Consider the following 23,736-nt stretch of genomic DNA (forward strand, 5'->3'; position numbering starts at 1 on the left):
CTCAGTGGCTACTGGCTGGTGCTCTCTTGTCTGCCTGCTGTGTGTGAATGAAACGCCATTTGTAAACGTATCTTGCTGATGGAGTAACCGCGAGACAAGCGGAAAAAGTCGAACAAGGCGAAGGAGACAACGGAAAGTTACGAATTATGAACACGCTGTGCCCCCACCCCTTTTCAATATGGCTGCCGTATCTACTCTCCAGTAACGCTCCGATTGGAGATTGACTCGACTCTGTATCTTAATGCCTTTTACTTTTTGACTTTATCAACGATATTTAGTATCAAATGCAATCTGAATCAATTACTCTCCCTTAATTGATTTAATGCATTAACAAATCTTCACTAACCACTACATCGGGCCTTTCCCCAAAACAACCAGATGCCAACAATTCGTATCCATCAACAATTTCCAATGGTTTGACTACACTTTTCCTTTGTTATTTTTTTAATGAACAATGTGTGAAAACTGCGCCGAGCTGGTGGAGGTTTTAAATGAAAGTAAGTAAACCATTTTTATTACCTGTTTTAGTGCCGTAGTGGTCCCCTAATGCTAGCTAACGTTCGCTAAATCAGGCTACCTGAGGGAAGCTGGACAGCTAGCTATCGTACCCTTGTCTTGCCTGGTTGTTCTCCACTAGCCAGACAGATGCCAATGTAAGGCCTTGTCTTGAATTAATGATCTGAATGTAAATGGAACCTTTTCTGCAACTTTGAGGGCTGTCTGTCAAATTGCTGCATAATGAAGGAGATGCCTGAGTAGAGTTAGCTAGCTAGCTAGACGAGATTCTGAACATCATGAACTTAGTTAGCTAACTAATTAGATTGGGCTGATGCCATTGCTTGGTAACTTGGTTAGCTATCTAACTTAACTTTGGTTAACTGCCTGTAGAAATGTGGTTTGATATGTATTTGGCCATAAAATGTTTGTTACACATTGCATGTCCCTTTTTTGTCCGAGGCGAGAGAGGTGGTTGTGGAAGTGGTGCATGTTGTGCAGGCGTGTTCGCTCTTGCTAGCTAGCCTGTCTGGTTGATATGTTTGTCAGTTTCACGTTGAGTAACGAGTTGTCCAACGTTAATAAACGTTAGCTCACTGACTAGCCAGCTAGTTGTGGTCAACTGGCATCAAAACGGACGGATTCGTTTTCATATTTGGTTTGCCACACGCGCTGTAATAATATACTTTTGCAAGATTACAAGCAAATGTTTAGCACTGTTAGCTAAGTAATATGGGCTCACTAGTTTCTTTACGTAAAAACATTAAGCCATCTAGCAAACTAGGCATGTAACCAATGCTAACTATGACTATTAGCGTTTTTGTTAGCTAGCTAGCTATAAACTTGTTCTTAATCAAAATAAAATGTGCCTACGAATGCTTTTGGATGTATTTCCTAGTTCCGATTAAAATTGACCGTAGTAACGTTTGAACAGATTATTTGCTAGCTCCGAGGTAACGTTAGCTAACTTGGCCATATTGCTTTCACGACGGGATGTTGGAGCGAATAAACAAAGGCCCATTTTTTTAGGGTTACATCAATTGTTTCCACCATTGCAGTTATAAAATTGCAATGGTTTGTGTAGTGTGCATGGGAAGGTATTGGTGATGGTAGCAAGAAGACAATGCTGACAGTCCGCCTCATGGCCTGGTATGTTGTTTTATTTAACTAGGCAAGTCAGTTAAGAACAAATTAATATTTTCAATGATGGCCTAGGAACAGTGGGCCCCTAAGCCATTGGGTCGTTCTGCCTTGTTCAGGGGCTATTGTTACCTTGTCAACTCGGGGATTCGATCTTGCAACCTTTCAGTTAATAGTCCAACGCTCTAACCACTAGGCTACCTGCCTGCTTCATGCCATATGAGTTGTTTGTCATCAATAACATGGGGTTTTGCATTTTAAATCTTTGTATGCTTGTTTGCTAGTTTGATGTCTTATGTCTTAAACCTATTTTCAGTCTGATATTAGTGTCTAAACGTTTGATTTGGGGTGGGTAATCTTGTTTAAAATGGTCTCCATGTTTTGGGAGGATATCCAAGCCCACATGGTAAAGCGGTTGTGGGTTGCTTATTGCAGGACCCATTTGAAAGGGGGATCATGATGGCGCAGCTCAAAGGGTCTTTCATCCTGTCAATACACATTTAAAATAAACTAGATTAATGGAATATAAGCTATCCCCCCAAATCTGTTATTCAAATGAGCAATGAGTATGACACTTTAGGTGCTCAGATTATTTTAGTGGTTTGTAGGCAAATTACGGAAAGATAAATGTAGCCATACTGAAATGTTCCATGCATTTAATTTGGCCTATAATCACTGTATTATTAAAGTGTGTGGAGGATTAGGCCCATGTCACTAGTGTTCTAAAAGGGCCTCCTTTTGTCTTTGAGCAAACACCCTCTCTCTGGCTCACATGCATGTCTATTAACAACAGTTTTGGAAATGGCTAGTAGGCTACACAGTAGTAAGTTTTCACAGTAGAGCTGATGTTTTACCTGTGATGGGTCGTCTCTCTGTTCAGCAAAACAGAGTACACCCATGTGTGTGTTTGTCGGCACCAGGCTCCCGCCAGTGAAGGTGTGAGGGGCTTGTTGCCTGTGACGGGCTTGTCTAGAGCGCCAGGGTGCGAGACTGGCAGCACCATGTGTGCTTTCACCAGGTGACCCCTCACCCCAAATTTGCTGTAGCTTTTGCATGAAGCTGGGAATGTTTTGTGTGTGGCTGCATGCATGCAAGGGAAGTGAGTGACTTACTGAGGGAATGAAGGGTTTCAACCCGCTATTGAATATGCTGTGCCAGTAAGCCTGCAGGGTGGCAGGTAGTCTAGCTGTTAAGAGCGTTGGGCCAGTAACTGAAAGGTTACTGGCCCAAATCCCGTGCCAGCTAGGTGAAATATCTGTCGATGGCCCCTTGAAGAAGGCACTTAGCGCGAATTGCTCCTTTAAGTCGCTCTGTATAAGAGCATCTGCTAAATTACTGAAATGTAAACGTAACATGTGGCTGCCATTGTCAATCCCCACATAACCTGCTTTAAGATGCTGTCTGGCACTGTGGCCAGCAAGGCAGAGGTTGCCCTTGAGCATAGAACTGGGACCAGTTTACCTGCCCGCCCCTAGCCTAACACTAATCAATTGATGTAAAAAGCCAAACTGATCCTAGATCAGCACCTAAAGCCAACTGTTGCTTCAACCAACACAGGAAGTTGAGTGTCTATTTTACTTCTCTAATGTTTTTGTTACAAGCTCAAAGCTTTGCTGTCAGAACAATGGCTGGGATATCCAGATCCTCTTATCTGGGAATGATCGTAATGTTTTTGGTCCAGGCCACCGAACACAATGTCATGGATTGTTTTATGAAGGGAGCTGGGAATTTTGGCAGAGTCCAGTCCAAGATAAAAAAATAAGTGGTTAAAAAGGGAATTAAGGCAGATGCACACAGTTAGGTCAGGGCAAGGTGAACTTTGGAGCGCTGTTTTGTTGTTCATTTCAGGAACAGACCCACTTACCTAGACACAAGTTCCACTTTGTTTTCTGTTTCTGTTGGTAGTGTTTTGGCACAACTCCAATTGTCACAGTGGTTATTATTAGGCCCTATTCATGATAAAAATGTGACATAGGTCAGTCAGGTATGGAAATTGTTGATGGGAATGGGTCTCTTGTCACAAAGTTTGAATGTAGGCTGCACCTTTTTTTTTATGATTCTCCCTCCAACATAATGTGCAATATTCATTGTATAGTTTATTTCATTAGCAATATATCTTAAGTCCAATTTTTAGTTGGCAGTGAAGAAAAAGAGGTAGCAGTAACACTTAAAGTATCCCAAAACAACCACAGGTGCTCTTGCCGTTGGATAGTACTAGAAAAGCCAAATAAAAAATTATAACACATATGTCCATAGTGGCATACATTTTTTTTAAAACTTAAAGCACTCGTGTGGGTTTGTAAGTTAAAAAGCCTTTAATATGTGGGCTAAGTCATTTTGAGTGTCGGCTAATGCTTTCATCACTGTGTCCTTTTGCTTTTCCTGTTCGTAGTCTTGGCATGTTGGCCAACGTGAGGCATCAATATGGTCCATTTTCTCTTTTTGTTCTGAGAGCAGAAAATAGGGTGCCGGTACAACAACAAAGATCTGTGGTTGATGGGTGGGTGCAGCTGAAAATGATGCATCACAAATGCAGCCTTCCCAGAGTCACACATCTTTCATTTACACCGTTGACTTTGTGAAAGACAAGTGCTTTGGGGCTGCTGAATAATAAAGGCAATGCAGCACTTTCCACAGAAAAGTTAGAGCTGAACTTTTGACACCGCAATAACCTTCCATTGGACACACCTTGCCCCACACGTTGCTTACATTTTGTTTTGAGACTGTGTGTGTGTGTGTGTATGCTTGTGTGTCACCAAAAGGGATGTGCATGGTTATACAAATATCCTAAAGGATGTTAGTATAAGAGTATTTGGGGGTATTAATTTTTGCAGCAAGAAAATGTATAGGCCTATTTTAAAATACAGGCCTTTTCTGAATGAAAATATCCATGTAACATTGTTAAAAATAAGGTCCATGACATTTCAAATGATTAATTGAATAAAATCAACTTTTCAATTAAGTTATGACATGCCCCATGTCATGCGCCTACACCTAGTTTTAAACGCGTCTACGGTGTCCACAGTGTGTCCGAATTCCCTTTTCCCGCGCTTTATTCAAATGCCAGTATGCATTCTAAAAACCGTGGAATAGGCTAAATATGATAAAACAACAACTGATGGCAGTAGCTAACTAGCCAGCTAACCGAGGTGCCTCTCTGTTCCAAAACACACATTTTCTGGGGACTTGTGGGAGGAGTGCTTGCTGATATTATCGTCCACTCTCTACAATTTCGGTAGCCTGTTTACATCCAGACTTAGGATACATCTAAACACAATGCATCCCTGACCAACTCCTGAAGTGGACAGTCAGATCTGACCACAATCAGACCACAAAGTGACTTTTCAATGCGATCTTCGTGTTCTGATAGCAGTAGTCGCATGTAAGTGTCAAGTGTAGACATGACCTCTCACCAGCATCTCCAAGCAGCAATAGAGCGCCAGCCTCAAGTTCGCGCAACAGTGCTCAGGTTAAAAACGTACATTTATTTCAAATGTATGATACTATTCAAATAATGGAATGATTTCTACCCCCATTCCTAGTCACCAACGCATAATACAGTAGCTGACTTTAGCCTGTAGTACAAGCCAATGCTGCTTTGGAAGGCCTGTTGGTGTGGAGTTACCCGTCAGTTGTCGGTAATGGGGAGCCTTGCCTGTCCCTGAGCTAATGTGCTGCCGAGGCACGTTTCTCACCAGAGGCTTGAGACTTCCATGGGTCAGTCTCCCATCCAGAGTAGAGAGGATCATCTCTGTTCTCCTGTTGACCAAAGGATCGTTGGCATTGCGCCTCCCAGAAATATATTTGTTGTTGTAGCGAAGTGTCTGTCAACCACTTTCAACAGTCTTTGATAATGCCTAAACTATTTTAATTGCAATTTCAGCTTCCAATGTGTGCTATTCTCTAGCTTGTGGCCACCATATAGCCTAGTAGCCTTTGAACAAGCAGTGTGTGTCAAGGGTCATGTCCTACACTTGCCTTTTCCATGTACATTGAACTGTACTCACCACCTTGTCTGCTCTCTCTCCCCTCCAGTATCGGATGCAGACAGCACTGAGGGCCTACAGCTGAAGAAGGAGCATGCTTTACGAGTCTTCAGCTACATCAGCTCATGGACCCAGAGGTCAGTCTCCCACTCTCCTCTGTTCCCCGCATTCATTATTCTTCCGTGTATTTGTCCCAAATGGAGCCCTATTCCCTATTTAGTGCAATACTCTAGACCAGGTGCACTTCTTTTGAACCACTATGTAGGGGGAAGGGTTTCATTTGGAACGTAGACCATTATTCATTCATATTTAAAAGGGGAGGATGTCTGCTCCTGGATAGCTCTAGGTCTATCTGAAGCCATTATCAGCCATGAATTCATTGTTTATTACTAGCGCTAACGACTAACCAATGTGTTTTAGGTGTAGCTTAGCATGTAGGCTAGCTAAGGTCACTAGAGGACAAGTGGGTCATAAATAATTGTTTTTTCTGCTCGCTTGGTGGTGGGTTATTGTTGTTTAACAACTTTGTGTTTTTCGTGCCTGCACGGAGAAGAGCCTTGAGGAATTGTTGACCTTTCATAGTTGTTCTACCACTCCCTGTGAGATCAGGCAAAAGTGCTTGACTGATCAGGGAAAGTTGATTCTAGTTTTGCGTTCTTCTCTTTGTGTTTCTGATTAGTGGGATCCGTCATGTGTGTTAATTGGTTGCTGTCTTATCAAAATACATGGTGGGGGGGAAGAATGTCTAAAATAGGATGGCCAGTAATATAGTCACAGGCGTTTTGCATTACGTTAATGTCACAAGAAACAGAATTCATGAGAACAAACAGAGCATAAAATAGATCCAAGGGCTGCATTCAATTAAATCCTCCACAACAATGCGTATTCTGCATATTTGTTCAGACAACTAAAGCCCACTTACATGTCTTATTCAGAAAGCGAGAGAACTGAATTTTTTCTGTTGCAAGTACCTAAAACTAGGCTTCTCTTGCGATGTTATTTGAATATGGGGAGTAAAGTATGTTTCTATGCTTTATTCGCTTCAATGCAAGTTTGATTGAATTGAGCCAATAGAGGAGTCTCTAAAGATGGCTGGTTGTTGAGGCCAACACATGCAGAAGCTACAGTTCACTGTAGTGTGGACCGTGCATTGCCTTTTTATGGTTCCCAAACGTTTTGATTCCTTAACCATCCAAATGGAATGAGTCAGCCTCGAACTGCGACTTCAGTAGGAGTTGACTGCTATTCACTGGTGGGTCTTCGTGATTCGCAGTTCACGCAATCCCTCTCACCTCCCCTCCTTTCCCTGCACAGGCAATGTCTATGCTGCTTCAAGGAGTACAAGCACCTGGAGGTGTTCAACCAGCTGGTCTACGCCCTCATCAACCTGGTCATCGCTCAGGTCACCAGCCTGAGAGACCGCCTCTGCAGCGCCACCAGCCAACGGGGTGTCACCGACGACGGAGCCGCGGGTGGCGCGGAGGGGCCAGAGACAGAATGGCGAGGAGAGGGAGGGGGTGGAATAACTGGAGCAGGGCCACACCTCCAGCAACCGCCCACTTCGCCTGTTGAGGACGAGCCGCTGAACGTGGAGAGGGACTCGGCAGAGGAGGACGGCGTCGGGGACGCACCGGAGCAGAACCAGAATAACAACAACCAGAACCCAGTCCAGGCCCAGCAGGAGGCCCCCAAGCCAGGGGGTAGTGGTATTGGGGCGTCTGAGGCTGTAGCTAGCAGCAGTACGGACTGCCAGGCCCACGAGGACATGTTTGACTCGTGGAGCACCGAGGACCGGGAGAAGCTGCTGCTCTGCGCCGCCAAGATCTTCCAGATTCAGTTCCCCCTGTACACGGCTTACAAACACAACACCCACCCCACCATAGAGGTAATCGACTGACACACCCTGATACAATACATAATCGATCCCAACTGTAGAGGTAATAGAATAACGTGTTTCCCCCGACACAACACCCATCCCACCAAAGCAGTAATGTTATAATATGTACCGCACACTGCACCGTAGAGGTAAAAGCGTAACATGGACCCATACACACAACTCAATTATGGATTCAGTATATCAGCATTTATCTCCATGGTGTACTTAATACTTGTTCTTAAATGTTCTCTAACATTTCTCAGTATACAATATACTCGTCATACTTTCTTTGTTTCCTTTTTCCAGGACATCTCTGCTCATGAAAGCAATATCCTCGGCTCCTTCTGCGACATGAATGTAAGGACTCCTCCGCCCTCTTTGTTTTTACGACTCCACTGTTTCGTCCAAAAACACAATACTCGATCCGCCTGATTGTTGCTCTGTGTTGGGTCCAACTCTTTACAGCGACATCTACGTCTCTTAAATTGCACCCTATTCCCTTCACAGTGCATTACGTTTGACCCGGGCCCGTATGGCTCTGGTCAAAAGTACTGCACTATATAGGGAATAGGGTGCCATTTGGTACGCATCCTACGTCATCCAGTCCTTTGAAGCAAAGGCCCATGTCTTAATGTGGCCTGTTTGACCAATCACCAATCTCCTCCTAGTCCCCTCTCCTCTCTCCTGTGGTCATGTTACTCATATCAGTGGTTCATGACATCTTGGGTCTATTTATATTTTAATGGGAAGCTGCTTGAAAAGTGGCATGCCCAGAGCCCAACAGCCGTGTCCCATTTAGGACTGGGAGAGTATTGAGGCAGGACTCTGAACACTCTTCCCAGGTTGTTGTAATGGGTTTTCACTCAAGGAGGTTTGGTGTAGATTTGGTTAACAATAGGTCCTAGAACAGTTCTCCCTCAGGGTTCTAATTACAAATGTTTCCTTTAGGACCAGGAGAGACGGAGGGAGAAGGCTCTCTAAACACTGATCTCAGGTCCCTCTTGTGGCTTTTCAGGCCAATGTACACATGAGGTGTGAAATGTGTCTGCAGTGTAGTTTGGGTTTTTATTAAATTGAGGCTCATTTCCACCTCCAAGTGATGTCTCTCTTTCGCCAGAGTACAATAATCGGTTTCAGGCTAATTTAATAACTCTCCAGCTTATACCTTTCCACCGTATTAAACATGTATGGGATTTGAATGGATATTTCTAGTGGACAAAGTTCATAGTCTGCATCAGACCAGAGTTCAGAAAGTATTCTGTGCTTAATTGACCTTCCATAGCTGGAATAAAACCAATGGAATACTCAAATCAAATTGTATTTGTCACATGTGCCGAATACAAGAGGTGTAGACTTTACAGTGAAATGCTTACTTACAAGCCCTTAACCAACAATGCAGTTTTAAAGTAGTTACTCAAATTAACTGAAGTAAAAAAAAAAATAGAAAAATAACAAATAATTAGAGACACAATAAAATAACAGGCTATATACATGGGGTACCGGTACAGAGTCAATGTGCGGCAGCACAGGTTAGCTGAGGTAATAAGTACAGTATCAGTCAAAAGTTTGGACACACCTACTCATTCCAGGGTTTTTCTGAATTTTTTAAAACTATTTCCTACATTGTAGAATAATAGGGAAGACATCAACACTATGAAATAACACACATGGAATCATGTTGTAAACAAATCAAAATATATTTGAGATTCTTCAAGGTAGCCCTTTGCATTGATGACAGCTTTGCACACTCTTGGCATTCTCTCAACCAGCTTCATGAGGAATGCTTTTCTTGAAGGAGTACCCACATATGCTGAGCACTTGTTGGCTGCTTTTCCTTCAATCTGCTGTCCAACTCATCCCAAACCATCTCAATTATGTTGAGGTCGTGTGATTGTGGAGGCCAGGTTATCTGATGCAGCACTCCATCCCTCTCGGTCAAATAGCCCTTCCACAGCTTGGAGGTGTGTTGGGTCATTGTCCTGTTGAAAAATACAATTATAGTCCCACTGGTGTATAGCTGCAGAATGCTGTGGTAGCCATGCATCGCCTGGTATAGAGGTCCTGAATGGCTGGAAGTGTGGCCCCAGTGATGTACTGGGCCGTACGCACTAACCTCTGTAGTGCCTTGCGGTCGGATTCTGAGCAGTTTTCGTACCAAGCGGTGATGCAACCAGTCAGGATGCTCTCGATGGTGCAGTTGTAGAACTTTTTGAGGATCTGAGCACCCATGTCAAATCTTTTCAGTCTCCTGAGGGGGAATAGGTGTTTTCATGCCATCTTCATGACTGTCTTGGTGTGTTTGGACCATGTTAGTTTGTTGGTGATGTGGACACCAAGGAACTTGAAGCTCTCAACCTGCTCCACTACAGCCACGTCAATGAGAATGGGGACATGCTCGGCCCTCCTTTTCCTGTAGTCCACAATCATCTCCTATATCTTGATCACATTGAGGGAGAGGTTGTTATCCTGGCACCACACTGCCAGGTCTCAGACGACCTCCCTATAGATTCTCGTTGTTGGTGATCAGACCTACCACTTGTGCTGTCGACAAATTTGATGGTTTTGGAGTTTTGACATCCGGGCTCCTCACTGGCCGTGGCAGAACACTGACATTCCTGTCTTGTCGAGCAGTATGGCTTGTGGCATTGTCATGCTGGAGGGTCATGTCAGGAAGAGCCTGCAGGAAGGGTACCACATGAGGGAGGTGGTTGTCTTCCCTGTAATGCACAGCGTTGAAATTGCCTGCAATGACAAGCTCAGTCTGATGATGCTGTGACACACCGCCCCAGACCATGACGGACCATCCACCTCCAAATCGATTCCGCTCCAGAGTACAGGCCTCAGTGTAACGCTCATTCCTTAGACGATAATCGCGAATCCGACCATCACCCCTGGTGAGACAAAACCGCTACTCGTCAGTGAAGAGCACTTTTTGCCAGTCCTGTCTGGTCCAGCGACGGTGGGTTTGTGCCCATAGGCGACATTGTTGCCGGTGATGTCTGGTGAAGACCTACCTTAGCACAATCCCTCAGTCCAGCCTCTCTCAGCCTATTGCGGACAGTCTGAGCACTGATGGAGGGATTGTGCGTTCCTGGTGTAACTCGGGCAGTTGTTGTTGCCATCCTGTACCTGTCCCGCAGGTGTGATGTTCGGATGTACCAATCCTGTGCAGGTGTTACACGTGGTCTGCCACTGCGAGGATCAGCTGTCCTCCCTGTCTCCCTGTAGCTCTGTCTTAGGCATCTCACAGTACGGACATTGCAATTTATTGCCCTGGCCACATCTGCAGTCCTCATGCCTCCTTGCAGCAGGCCTAAGGCATATTCACGCAGATGAGCAGGGACCCTGGGCATATTTATTTTAGTGTTTTTCAGTCAGTAGAAAGGACTCTTTAGTGTCCTAAGTTTTCATAACTGTGGCCTTAATTGCCTACCGTCTGTAAGCGGTCTTAATGACCGTTCCACAGGTGCATGCTCATTAATTGTTTATGGTTCATTGAACAAGCATGGGAAACAGTGTTTAAACCCTTTACAATGAATATCGGTGAAGGTATTTGGATTGTTACAAGTTATCTTTCAAAGACAGGGTCCTGAAAAAGGGACGTTTCTTTTTTTGCTGAGTTCACTATGATTCCAGCTCATGTCTTCATACTTTGTCCTGAATATTCTGCAAAAAAGCCATCATCTCTTCTCCTTCATCTGAGATGGTGTGAAAGAACTAGAGAAGTGAAAGCAAATTCCCAGTATACGTCCATGTTTATTTCACCTTTCACCTATAGTTCTTATAAACCAAAAGGTGACGAGGGTATGAAACCATTGAGTTGCACCAATCACGCTAGTCTCTTCCACTATGATGTGTGTTATGAAGCCAAAGTTAGTTTTCCATATCTGTGTGGACAATAAAGTTGTATTGACCTTGTTTTTTCCTGTGACCAGGATGTGGAGGTCCCCTTGCACTTGCTGCGCTACGTGTGCCTGTTCTGTGGCAAGCATGGTCTGTCGCTCATGAAGGACTGCTTTGAGTCAGGCACGCCAGAGAGCCTGCCCTTCCCCATCGCCCACGCCTTCATCACCATAGTCTCCAATGTGAGTAGGGGTTGATCCAGCCACCCAACATTTCAGCCCAGCCCAACCCAAACGCTCATTAAAAAATATATATATATATATATATCCTGGATATGTTTACCACTACCTCCAGATGCTGTTTCAGAGCGATCTCCCGAGCCACATGTATGCAGATGTTCCTGATGCAGTTTTTGTTATAGCACAGCTGTTTAGTTTGTAAATGCTCTCTCCGTCAGTAATTGCAGTGAATAATCAGTTGTCAGCCAGCTCTGTTCAAGTGGCATCTGTTTTTTCCGTTCTCCACTGCTTCTCACACATCTCAAGGGATGTCAGTCTGATTCAAAATCTGTTTGTTCTCTCCACACACAGATCCGAATATGGTTGCACATTCCCGCCGTCATGCAGCACATCATACCGTTCCGCACGTATGTAATACGGTAAGTTCACACTCTCCATATCAATGAAACTCTGTGGGGAAATCTCTGTATGGACTTCAGAGTGAGGATAATTAGGTCTTCATTAGTGTCTCACTACCAGTGAGTTTTCACTAGTGCCTTGAAATCCCTAATTAGGCATGTATCAATACAGATTGAATCACAAATGATTTATTGAATAAAATGGTTGTTAGTCATGACGTTTTCCCCCCATCAAATACAGCTCTCAACAATATGGCATCCCGTACTGCTGTTTAGTGCTTTTTTTCTGCAGTCATTCTAAGAGAATAAGAAAATGGGGCAGAGAGGGGAGTTGCTGTTGCAGTTGAAGCTCCTCTCGTCAGAAATGGCCCAAGGGGCTGTTTGAAATGCATATTGTATTTGGATACACAGTGCTGTGTTCGACTCGCCCACCACTTTCCAACACACAATCAAACGCACTTGATAGAGATTCTCCCCTGAATATTGGATGTAGTATTAGGGAGGACGTTATGCAAATAGGGTAATCTAGCATATTGGCAGTCGATCAGCATAAATCAAGGTTGAATTTAGTGGATGCTCTTTAGTGGATGCATATTTTTTGTTGTATTTGAGTTGAATTTCTAAAATTCAGTCAGATACTTGACTGTATATATTTTTTTCTGGATGAAAAGCAATTTCAGCTGAGAGCCCTCAGTCGGTGTAGTGTGCTTCACTCTTGCCGTGCCACCAACTGGTGTTGCTAGGAAGAGCTTCCCTCGCCATGGTAACAGTGGCCAATGCTCCAGTCAGCTTCTCCTCACATGACCTTGGAGCAGCCAGACAGCTCGCAGGCCTCGCCGCACCTCTGTCATGTGACCTGGGTGGGCTGAATTAACTGGTCCTGATATCCAAATGGAACATTCCTTACTCATTTTGGTCCTTTGTCTAAGAAGAATGATGAAATGTGACTTCTTGGCTCCAGTGCCATTCCACCTTATAGCGTATCACACCTTCCTCCTGAATTGAGCAAAATGTTTGTTTTCTCAGAAGTTATTAAAAAGATATCTTATACTGTATCTTATTGATCGCGGAGACCGTAGATTCTCGTTGCAGCCAACTATTGTCATGGTTTTTCTCAGTAGCTTATCAAAGTGCTTCTCATCTGAGTGTTTCAGCCAGCCTCGATAGATGCCAAACACTCAGTCCTGACTGTTTAGTTTGTCCAGTCATTATTTCCAACCTGTCTACCGTGTCTTCTCCAGAAACACACTTGAGAGAAACTTACTTTAAAATTAAACGGAACAAATAAAAGTATTTCCTAACAAAGGGACTTCCTGGTTGAAATAAAGTTTTATCTCATTTCACAAATAACTTATTTCCAAATGTGTCCCTCCCCAGGTACCTGTGCAAGCTGTCGGACCAGGAGCTCCGTCAGAGCGCGGCACGCAACATGGCCGACCTGATGTGGAGCACGGTGAAGGAGCCGCTGGACAGCGCACTGTGCTTCGACAAGGAGAGCCTGGACCTGGCTTTCAAATACTTCATGTCCCCCACGCTCACCATGAGGCTGGCCGGCCTCAGCCAAATCACGGTGAGACTCGCACGTGCACCCCGAGACGCATGCACCCACTCTCACACACTGCTGTGTTGCTTGCTCTTTGGGAGTCTAGGCCCGGGTTACTGCGAGGAACATTGTGACCGCTGTTTTGTTTTTGACACAGAGACACTTTGACTTGTATACTTTATTAACGCTCCACTAGGACTTTCAGTTTACTGTGACTGAGACTTTTACTCTAGGGTCAATGGCTCGATAAAGGGATGAAGTACACTGGTGTGTACATGCATACATAATTCATTACATGTTTATTCTCGTTTTCTCCCCACAGAATCAGCTACACACCTTCAACGACGTCTGTAATAACGAGTCTCTGGTATCCGACACCGAAACGTAAGTCAATTGAGTTGATTTTTTACAATGAAACCTAAGTCAATAGTCAATTTTTTTTTACGATGAAACGCATGTCGATTGAGTTGAGTTAGCAATGCGTCACGGACCGTTAAAGCATTGTACCTCAAACTGTCCCTCCAGGTCAATAGCAAAGGAACTAGCTGACTGGCTAATCAACAACAATGTGGTGGAGCATATATTTGGACCAAATTTGCATATTGAGGTGAGTTTTCCCATTCCAAGTCGTTATTACAGTAAGCCAATACATTTTAGTGGGTAATCTGTGTTTGAACTTCCCTGTTAATGAGGAGCTTGTCTTTGTGTCTCTTTGTTGTCATTCCAGATAATTAAACAGTGCCAAGTGATCCTGAACTTCCTTGCCGCAGAGGGCAGGCTCAGCACCCAGCATGTGGACTGCATCTGGGCCGCAGCTCAGGTAACTAGGCACTAAACACCAGGGCCTAGAAATCACGTAGAAAGCTTCTCAGAGTAGAAATGCTGATTTTAGGATCAATTTTGCCTCTTTAATGAAGTTGAGGGACCTAATCTTAGAGCAGCGCTCATACTCTGAATTTGTATGCATATATTACACTTTTCTTTACTATATTCTACCAAATAGTTTTGCTATCATTTCATTGAAATACAAAGTTGTCTTTTGTGTCATTATTCACTGATGTACTCCTCGACCCTGTCTCTCTCTCTCTCTCTCTCATTATGTAGCTGAAGCACTGTAGCCGTTACATCCACGACCTGTTCCCCTCGCTCATCAAGAACCTGGACCCGGTGCCGCTGCGCCACGTCCTCAACCTGGTGTCCGGCCTGCACCCCAGCGCACACACGGAACAGGTACCCACACACGCCACACAGCATGAGTGCCCAATGGAACATGAGGACTACGAATTACCTAGGTCCGGGACCATGCCAGTATCGCCATACTCTTAAGTATTGTGGCAAGGAAACACAACACGGATGGAAACAAAATATGGAAAAGATATTGCGAGACTGGTATGGTCCTCGGCCTGTTATTACCTCAGATTAGAGTTACTTTAGGCCATGGCAAGGAGTGGGCAATTAAAATGTTCAGTGTGATTTAATCTAGATATCACCAGATTACTTTAAGGAGCTTTATAGTCACATAAACCCAGTCTTAACTAACAGAGCTGCTCTTTGTCTTGGTCACCTGCCCACCACAAAGATCCTATAATTGTGATTCTGTATGTAATTCTATGCTTGCTTCCCTCCCTCAGACCCTGTACCTGGCCTCCATGCTGATCAAGGCTCTGTGGAACAACGCACTGTCCGCTAAGGCCCAGCTCTCCAAGCAGAGCTCCTTCGCCTCGCTGCTCAACACCAACGTCCCCATGGGCAACAAGAAAGGTACGATTGTTGTGTTTGTCTGTGTGTATTTCAAGGGGATCTATGTTCTTTATCTTTGTGGTAGACAACTCCGGTGCGGTGGAGTTGCAGGGGTATGCTGGTTTTTGGTTCAGTCCAGCACTAATCAAGGTGATGAAGGTGTTGAATCAGGTGTTTTAGTGCTGGGATGGAACAAAAGGCTTGAACATCCTTTAAAACCTACTAACCAGGGTTTACTACTTGCTTAGATACATAGGCTCTTAAACATCTCTGCTGTTATATAGACTGCGTTATGAATTCTGAAGTGTTTTGTGAGATGCGGTGTCTGATGCTTTAAGCCTCTGCTTCTCGTCTCTACCAAGGCTCCCCAGCGGCCAGCCCGGACAGCAGTGACAACAGTGATACTCACCACAGCGGTGGTAGCGACATGGAGATGGACGAGCAGATGATGGGCGGCAGCAAGCGGGGCCAGCAGAGACTCTCTGACACGGAGGTTAGTAGCACTCCAGTACCCTTTTCACACTCACTAGCTGGAGAAACAAGTGATGCACTTTCTCAATAGATTTAATAGGAATTTCTGTTAGTAGCAAACTGTTACTTTCCAGCACTGTTCAAGAATCCATGCCTTGTTTTTTTTGTTTGCCTAGCCACTGTCTCCAATTGCTAACTTTTTAGCATTTTTATCAAAAAGCAAATCCAAGTCAGTATCCCCGATTAATTAGCATTTTTCTGGTTTCATGTAAAAAAAAAAAAAAGCAAGTTTTGTGGTTCTGCTGTATGGCTGCTTTAACTGGAACTGATTCGGTCTCCTCTCTCCTCCCCGTCCAGGAGTCGATGCAGGGCAGCTCGGACGAGACGGCCAACAGCATGGAGGAGGGCAGCAGCGGACCGGGCAGCAGCAGTGGCCACAGCGAGGGCTCCAGCAACGAGGCGGGCTCCAGCCGTGCAAGCCAGTCGGCGGGAAGCCCTGGCAGCGAGCTGCACTCTGACGACATGGCCGACAGCGAGATCCTCAAGGAGGAAGAGGATGAGGAGGAAGATGACGAAGATGATGATGAAGATGATGACGATGAAGAGGACGAAGAGGGGAACAACCGGGATGTAGCGGCCGAGGGCAGCCCGCAGAAGGAGCCCCGGGACCAGCTGGAAGTCAGGAAACGGAAAGCGGGCGAGGCGCTGGTGGAGGAGCAGGGCGACAGAGCCGAAAGAGGAGGGGCAGGAGACGGACCAAAACACAAAGGTTTGCCCTTTAACCCTGAGGCAGCCGTCGGCATGGTAACGGCGTCGATGGAGGGCCGCATGAGGATGCTGGACGCCTGCTCGACCCGGCCTGAGGGGCCCGAACAACAACATTCAGAGATGGGAGGCCCCTCATCCCAAATGGCCCCGGGCCCCCAGGAGCAGACCTGCCTGCCCTGCCCCGGGGACTTCCTGGGGGACGCCATGGGCAACGAGCTTTTCAACTGCCGACACTTCATCGGGCCCCACCATCACCACCACCACCACCACGAAGGGTAAGACTGTTACCATCTCTTTGCTTTCTTTTCTCTAATCTGTGTCTTCTCTGTATCGCCTCTTTCACAATGTTCTATGTTTGGCCAATTTGCCTAGGGAGATAAGGTTATTTTTTGTAAGGCTTCTATCCAACTACAGACCCCAACTAAGACAAACTGTCCGTGGCCGATTGTACAGGTTGAATCAGGACCATCTATGAGCAATTATGTCCGCGTCCAAATGAGTCTTGACACCATCCACAGACGGTTGAGTTGGCTGTAGTTGCATAGATGTGTAGAAGTGTCCCGTCAATCATTTCTACATTTGTTCATGAGAAACTAGACATACACTGAGTGTACAAAACATTAGGAACACTTTCCTAATATTGAGTTTCACTCCCTTTTGCCCTCAGAACAGCCTCAATTCGTCGGGGCATGGACCCTACAAGGTGTCGAAAGCGTTCCACGGGGATGCTGGCCCATGTTGACTCCAATGCTTCCCACAGTTGTTTCAAGTTGACTGGATGGCCTTTGGGTGGTGGACCATTGATACACATGGGCAACTGTTGAGTGTGAAAAACCCAGCAACGTTGCAGTTCTTGACACACTCAACATGGTGCGCCTAGCACCTACCATACCCCATTCAAAGGCACTTAAATATTTTGTCTTGCACATTAACCCTCAATGGCACACACACACAATCCATGTCTAAATTGTCTCTAGGCTTCAAAATCCTTTAACATGTCGCCTTCCATTCATCTACACTGATTTGAAGTGGATTTAACAAGTGACAGTAATTGATCGTAGTTTTCACCTGGATTCACCTGGTCAGTCTGTCATGGAAAGAGAACTGTTTGGTTCACTCAGTGTAAATGTAACTATTTTCCTTGCGACCATGAATCTTGTGCTTATTCAAGTGACAAAAACATGCATTGCCCTTCTAACGTTGAATCATCCTCCAGGCACATGGTGGACGACATGCTGAGCGCAGACGACGTGTCCTGCAGCAGCTCCCAGATCAGCGCCAAGTCGGAGAAGAACATGGCCGACTTTGACGGTGAGGAGTCTGGCTGTGAGGAGGAGCTGGTGCAGATCAACTCGCACGCCGAGCTCAGCTCCCACTTGCAGCAGCACCTGCCCAACCTGGCCTCTATCTACCACGAGCACATGGTGCAAGGTAGGCTGCACTGCACAGTGCACCTAGGGTTGTGAATTTACTTAAATTTACCCAAAATTCCCAGGTTTCCCAGAAATCGTGGTTGGAAAATTCACGGAGTACCGCACTCACGGAACGGTTTACCCACTCATTGCACACCGATAACAGGCCTCCGTTTACAGCAGCAAGAATCATGTAGTTATGGTTCTACTAATCATCTGGTGGGGTCTATCCAGTCAAACGCTTTCACCATCAGTTAATCCCGTGTAGCTCAGTTGGTAGAGCATGGTGCTTGCAACGCCAGGGTTGTGGGTTCGATTCCCACGGTGGACCAGTATGAAAATGTATGCACTCGCTATTGTAAATTCGCTCTGGATAATAGCGTCTGCTAAACAACAAAAAAACGTATACCTGTAAACATGAGAGTACGACGGTCTATATGGCTGTTTTCTTAGTGTCACTCGATTTCAGTTGTTATCCTTGCAACTGTTTTAGCATGACATTTTAGCAGTTCAGTAAATCTGTACTGAACCTTTTTATTATGGCTCTCTTTCTCACCAGCGGCTGTGTTCTATTCCTCTGCAGGCCCGCAGGTCCACAAGCACCAGTACTCTGGCCACGCCGTGACTGACATCAACCTGGACAACGTGTGCAAGAAGGGCAACACGCTGCTCTGGGACCTGGTGCAGGATGAGGATGCGGTATGAACCATGACTCTGGATTACACGTGCTCAAAGAAAGCATTCTGTTAGCGACCTTTTTGCTGAGTGAAAGCATGTAGCATGCTAGTAGTCAGACAGCCTTGAAGCCGAGCGGCATAGAAGCGGAGTTTGAGTTCCCAGAAACAAGCAACACATTTTGTTGTTTAAATGTTCGTTCAGAGTACAAGAAACTTTTATGCTTTTCTATTCTATTTTTAACCTCTATGGGATCAGTGTCCCTATACCGGGACGGTTGAAGCCAACTAACTAGAATGACGTAAGCAACAGCAAACGTTCCAGGACATAGACATGTCTTATTTGGGCAGAAAGCTTAAATTCTTGTTAATCTAACTGCACTGTCCAATTTGTGCCATGCTATTGTTTGAGGAGAGTGCTCAACAACAAAACACTTTTCACAGCAATTGGTTTGATACATTCACCTCTGAAGGTAAATAATATACTTACATTTAGTAATCTTGCTCTGATTTGTCATCCTGAGGGTCCCAGAGTTAAAATGTAGCATGGATTTTATCAAACAAAACTATCTTTATATTCAAATGTAGGAACTGGGTTCGACAGTTTGAACACCTGCTGTCTCTGGCTCCACACCCACCCCACCTCGCCATCTAGACGTGTATAAGCCAATGATCCATCATGTATGACATTCCTGGGAGTGTGTAAACTTACATTTTGTGTTACCATATCATTTTTGTATGTTTTCTGTAGTTATGTACTTGAAAATGTATTAATTGACCAATTCGGCACATTTGGGCAGACTTGATACACAATTTGTGCAGTATTGCAATGCTTCACTGGATTAATCTGAAACTTTGCATACACACATCTAAATTGCGCCTAAACTGCAATAGTACATTATATTATGGCCTTTTTATGCATATTTTTTTGGTTTGTGTTTTCTTTTACCAGATCTAATGTTATATTCTCCTACATTAATTTCACATTTCCACAAACTTCAAAGTGTTTCCTTTCAAATGTTATCAAAGATATGCATATCCTTGCTTCAGGTCCTGAGTAACAGGCAGTTAGATTTGGGTATGTCATTTTAGGCGAGGGGGGGGGGGGGGAGGGTTCGATCCTTAATTAACTCTGTCGATGGTTTTGGCACGTAAGGTCCATGATAACTAGCAAATGTGCCCACTCTGGTCTTGGCACGTGCGCTATAGCCAACAGCTCGTAGATACAATGTGAGAATTTGAATTTGTTTATTGGCAGCCAGTCACCGATCATCATGTCACCAGCATACAAATGAAAACCCTCAATATTTATTGGAAAGGAGCATCAAGCTCATTACTGTGAACTTTCACCACCCTGTGAAGTTCATCATAAATTATTTTGTCTGGAGCTTAATAAACTGCATGCTTTTTCAAGTTGGAGTGACAAGACCACTCACAGCATCGCATGACTGCAAATTTATCCCAGCATCATGGTTATTCTATCAACAATTGTGCAATATGCACTGCAATTTGTTGCGTATTTTAATCAGCGACCAAAAAAGTATCCTCCCTTGTCTAGTGCATTTAGTTTTTGTTGACATTTAGGGAATTTACCAGGCCTGTCATGAGTTAATTTTTTTAATCCAACGGGTACTTTATGCGCTTAATTAAAAATGGTTGGATGGAAACCTGTTTACTATGTAGAAAACACGCTTTGTCAGCTACTAAATACTCAACGTATTAGGAGAGTGCATCACTTCTTCCTTCAGGTTTCAAGGAGCAGCTCATTTTATTACTAAGGTTAGTTATCGCCACTAGTTTTAGGATCTCTTTGATATTCTGAAGTCTGAAAAAGATGCGAGTGACCTTTCTCCGTTCTCCCCTATTCCATCAGATCCACCTGTCGGAGGGACTGATCAACGAGGCGGAGAAGCTGCTGTGCTCTCTGGTGTGCTGGTTCACCGACCGTCAGATCCGCATGCGGTTCATCGAGGGCTGCCTGGAGAACCTAGCCCACCACAGGCACGTGTGCATAAATGAGAGCGCCTATGTCTGTGTGAACAACGTAGCTCTGAAATGAATTGACGTCAAATGATTTTGCCATCAGATCCCTTCGTTGGCTAGCTATTATATGAAACTTGTTTTGTGACGCCATGCTTTTCTCTCTCTCGCAGATCCGTGGTCGTCTCTCTGCGCCTCCTTCCCAAACTTTTCGGCACTTTTCAGCAGTTTGGCTCCAGCTACGACACCCACTGGATCACCATGTAAGCATCGCACCGTCCACATGATTAGAACAGACAAACGTTGTCCATTACATGGCATCACATATGGCAACAACTTCTATTTTTGTGACATTTGGTATGGTCGTAAATTCACTTTGGAGTGCCAGAGTGAGGTCAGGGTGTTTGTAAATTCAGAGCGTTTCACGCTCGACGCGTTCAGCGTGCACTTTGGACGCTCTGGCCAAGGAGTAGGGTTGAACCGAGCGTTCTCAGGAGCCTTCTCACATGGCAGTCAAGCGAACTGGCTGAAGTTGGCTAACTTACTAGCTACTTCTAGACGCAAATGAGAGAACACCTAACTCTGACCATTTTACTCTCCCTAGCAGAGCTGGTTAGGCTGTTTTCATGTTATCCAGAGCTTTGGTAACTGTGCTGCTGGCAACAATTCAAAAAAAAAAAATTTTCCCGAAGTTTACTGACACGGGTCACATTCAACGGCTGCTGCGCGTTCTTAAATTCATAAATTATTCTGCTCTCTGGCACACTCTGAAAAAAGTGCTCTGAAATTGGAGTAGGTGGTGAATTTACAAACGCACCCTTTGATGTGGTGTTTCATGTCTTTCAGGTGGGCGGAGAAGGAGCTGCACATGATGAAGCTGTTCTTTGAGAACCTGCTGCACTACATCCAGGAAGTCAGAGAGCAGAGGCACAAGTTTGCCCTGTGAGTAACCCACCCGTTCCCTCCACTACACTACCCCCACCCCCAATGCCTTGTAACTATACAACGGTAACAGTCTTATTACTGTGGAATATGGACAACATATTTCGTAGCACTGCATGTATAGCTGCCCAGTCTCGCTGCAGTGCGGTTCTGGTGTGAAATGGCTGCAGACAGTGACTCTGTGGTTGTGTATGTGGCCAGCTGGGAAGTGCTGGCTGCTTTTAAGGGACCGCTGAGACAAAATGACACGTGAATGTTGAACTACGGAGGGTGTAGCTAGTTTTTGACCTCCTTATTTGAAATGTGAAACTCATTGAAATGGTATTTTTTTTATAGTGATTGTTGCAATTCAAACGTAAACGGAGTAGTTCATTATGAATTATGTTCTTTGATTACAATGCGATCACAGGTATGGCCACAGTGCAGAAGTCCAAGTACGCTTGCAGTTCCTGACCTGTGTCTTCTCCACACTTGGCTCCCCAGACCACTTCAGTAAGTCAACACGGTCGCGTTCATTAGGCACCAAATGGAACAAAACACAGTAAAACTGAACAACCTTGACTTGTCCAATAAGAAACGCATTCCAACTTTCCGTTACATTACCCAGTCTTCACATCCAGCTCAACAGAAACATTCCCTATCATTGTCTGCATCTGTGCCTCTATGGCTGGCTGGTTACACCCTGGGGGTGGAATTGGCCCTAGAGGAGAAGTGCAACCTGATGAGCCGCTCTCTCTCCTACAACAGAGACATCTTTGTCCTCTGGAGTCTCTGGAGAGGGGTGACCGGATCTACCTAACTAGCTAACTCACTCCGTTCATAGCCATGTGTGTGACTTTTGTGAATGCCTGTGTGTGCTGTGTTTGTGTGTGTGTGCATGGGTGTGTTTGCAGACTTATGTGTCTGTTTGAGGAGGAGCTAATGTTTGGGATTTAGAGGTTGACTGGGAGACTCCCTGCCCCGGTGGCTCCCGACCAGGACGTACAGACTGCCATTCTCCATGATACAAAATAAATAACATAACGTGATAGTGCAGCCAATCCTCTCTGGCAACCATTTATATTGTGTTTACGTGAATGCGGTGTACATGTCTGTCTGGTTGTGTGTCCATTGTGGATCCCGTGTGGGAGTGATACCCTCATCTTCCCCTTTACAGTCTGAAGTGTGTGTGTTGTGTACCAACAGTCAGACATCAGTTAAGCTCCTCAGCAGTGAATGTGTGTGTATATATATATATATACACTCTAGCAGCCTCTCCTCTCCCTCAGGACTGAGTCTAGAGCAGGTGGACATCCTGTGGCACTGCCTGGTGGAGGATGGAGAGTGTTACGACGATGCGCTCCACTGGTTCCTCAACCAGGTCCGCAGCAAAGACCAGCACGCCATGGGCATGGAGACCTACAAACACCTCTTCCTGGAAAAGGTACGACCGGACTGTACCATCTGGTCTCAGTGGGGAGGGGTGTCTATGACAAGGGTCTTTCCAGCATGGTCTGTTGATAAATAGTGAATCTCAGCAACAACTAAAAGAAAATATGCCACAAATTGATAGCTAGAATCTGTAAAATAAATAAATTAAGAAAAACAACTTAACCTGTAAAAAGTCTCAAAGTTGGGAAGTCATTGTGAAAGGTAATTGAAAAGGGATTGAGTAGCCGGGGGAAACACATTTGTAAAGTTGCCCAAATCGTTCAAAAGCCTTGGCCTTAAAGTCACAAGTCTACCATTGTAATACCTTTTTCCCTTAATACCTCCTGTGTTTCCTCAGATGCCCCAGCTGAAGCCGGAGACCATCAGCATGACGGGCCTCAACCTCTTCCAGCATCTCTGTAACCTGGCCCGTCTGGCCACCAGCGCCTACGACAGCGGCTCCAACTGCGAGGTACACACACACACACTTCAAATATTTGAATCCACAAATCACATTGCAGAGAAGGTTTCGAGCACACACACAGGCATAGGGACACACTTTTATTCACACAAACACACCCAGTTTGTCGTCTCAGTTGCTAACTTCCAGGCCCGTCATACCTCTCACTGAACCATGTTGGCTAGGGCTGGGCGATATGGCCAGGATATATCCCGATATAGGTCATTTCATATAACGATACATATCACGATATAGCACATTTTCTGTAAATTCAATTAATAAATAGTATATATTAAATGACCACATGTAAAGGCCTATTTCTTATTACATTTTGAATTCAACTCAGTAAATAAAAGTTA

The 23,736-nt window shown here is 44.9% G+C and overlaps 1 protein-coding gene and 1 non-coding gene across 9 annotated transcripts in view; both read left to right on the forward strand.

Moving 5' to 3' along the window:
- Positions 1-114: 114 nt before the first annotated feature.
- The window catches only part of usp34 (ubiquitin specific peptidase 34), a 62,029-nt gene continuing 38,407 nt past the window's right edge, over positions 115-23,736 (forward strand). For 4 of the 8 annotated variants that reach the window (XM_036949720.2, XM_090204837.1, XM_090204838.1 and 1 more), the window contains exons 1-22: positions 115-497; positions 5,671-5,758; positions 6,936-7,506; positions 7,804-7,854; positions 11,433-11,582; positions 11,931-11,998; positions 13,355-13,547; positions 13,843-13,904; positions 14,046-14,127; positions 14,248-14,340; positions 14,625-14,750; positions 15,152-15,281; positions 15,623-15,753; positions 16,089-16,774; positions 17,716-17,930; positions 18,495-18,610; positions 20,459-20,586; positions 20,739-20,828; positions 21,412-21,507; positions 21,917-21,999; positions 22,776-22,930; positions 23,276-23,389. In XM_036949720.2, coding sequence (XP_036805615.2) covers positions 455-497; positions 5,671-5,758; positions 6,936-7,506; positions 7,804-7,854; positions 11,433-11,582; positions 11,931-11,998; positions 13,355-13,547; positions 13,843-13,904; positions 14,046-14,127; positions 14,248-14,340; positions 14,625-14,750; positions 15,152-15,281; positions 15,623-15,753; positions 16,089-16,774; positions 17,716-17,930; positions 18,495-18,610; positions 20,459-20,586; positions 20,739-20,828; positions 21,412-21,507; positions 21,917-21,999; positions 22,776-22,930; positions 23,276-23,389 — 3,471 coding nt within the window. In that variant the 5' untranslated portion in view covers positions 115-454. Of the gene's footprint in view, positions 498-5,670; positions 5,759-6,935; positions 7,507-7,803; positions 7,855-11,432; positions 11,583-11,930; positions 11,999-13,354; positions 13,548-13,842; positions 13,905-14,045; positions 14,128-14,247; positions 14,341-14,624; positions 14,751-15,151; positions 15,282-15,622; positions 15,754-16,088; positions 16,775-17,166; positions 17,370-17,715; positions 17,931-18,494; positions 18,611-20,458; positions 20,587-20,738; positions 20,829-21,411; positions 21,508-21,916; positions 22,000-22,775; positions 22,931-23,275; positions 23,390-23,736 lie in introns of those variants that run through there. The other 4 variants (XM_036949724.2, XM_090204839.1, XM_090204841.1 and 1 more) reach the window with 2 other exon arrangements.
- On the forward strand, positions 21,620-21,750 carry LOC118940667 (small nucleolar RNA SNORA70). The gene has a single exon (XR_005037253.2). It is a non-coding gene; the product is annotated as a small nucleolar RNA SNORA70 (small nucleolar RNA).

The sequence above is a fragment of the Oncorhynchus mykiss genome, chromosome 17, assembly GCF_057628025.1.
Source record: "Oncorhynchus mykiss isolate SJ-2025 chromosome 17, ASM5762802v1, whole genome shotgun sequence".
Taxonomy (NCBI): domain Eukaryota; kingdom Metazoa; phylum Chordata; class Actinopteri; order Salmoniformes; family Salmonidae; genus Oncorhynchus; species Oncorhynchus mykiss.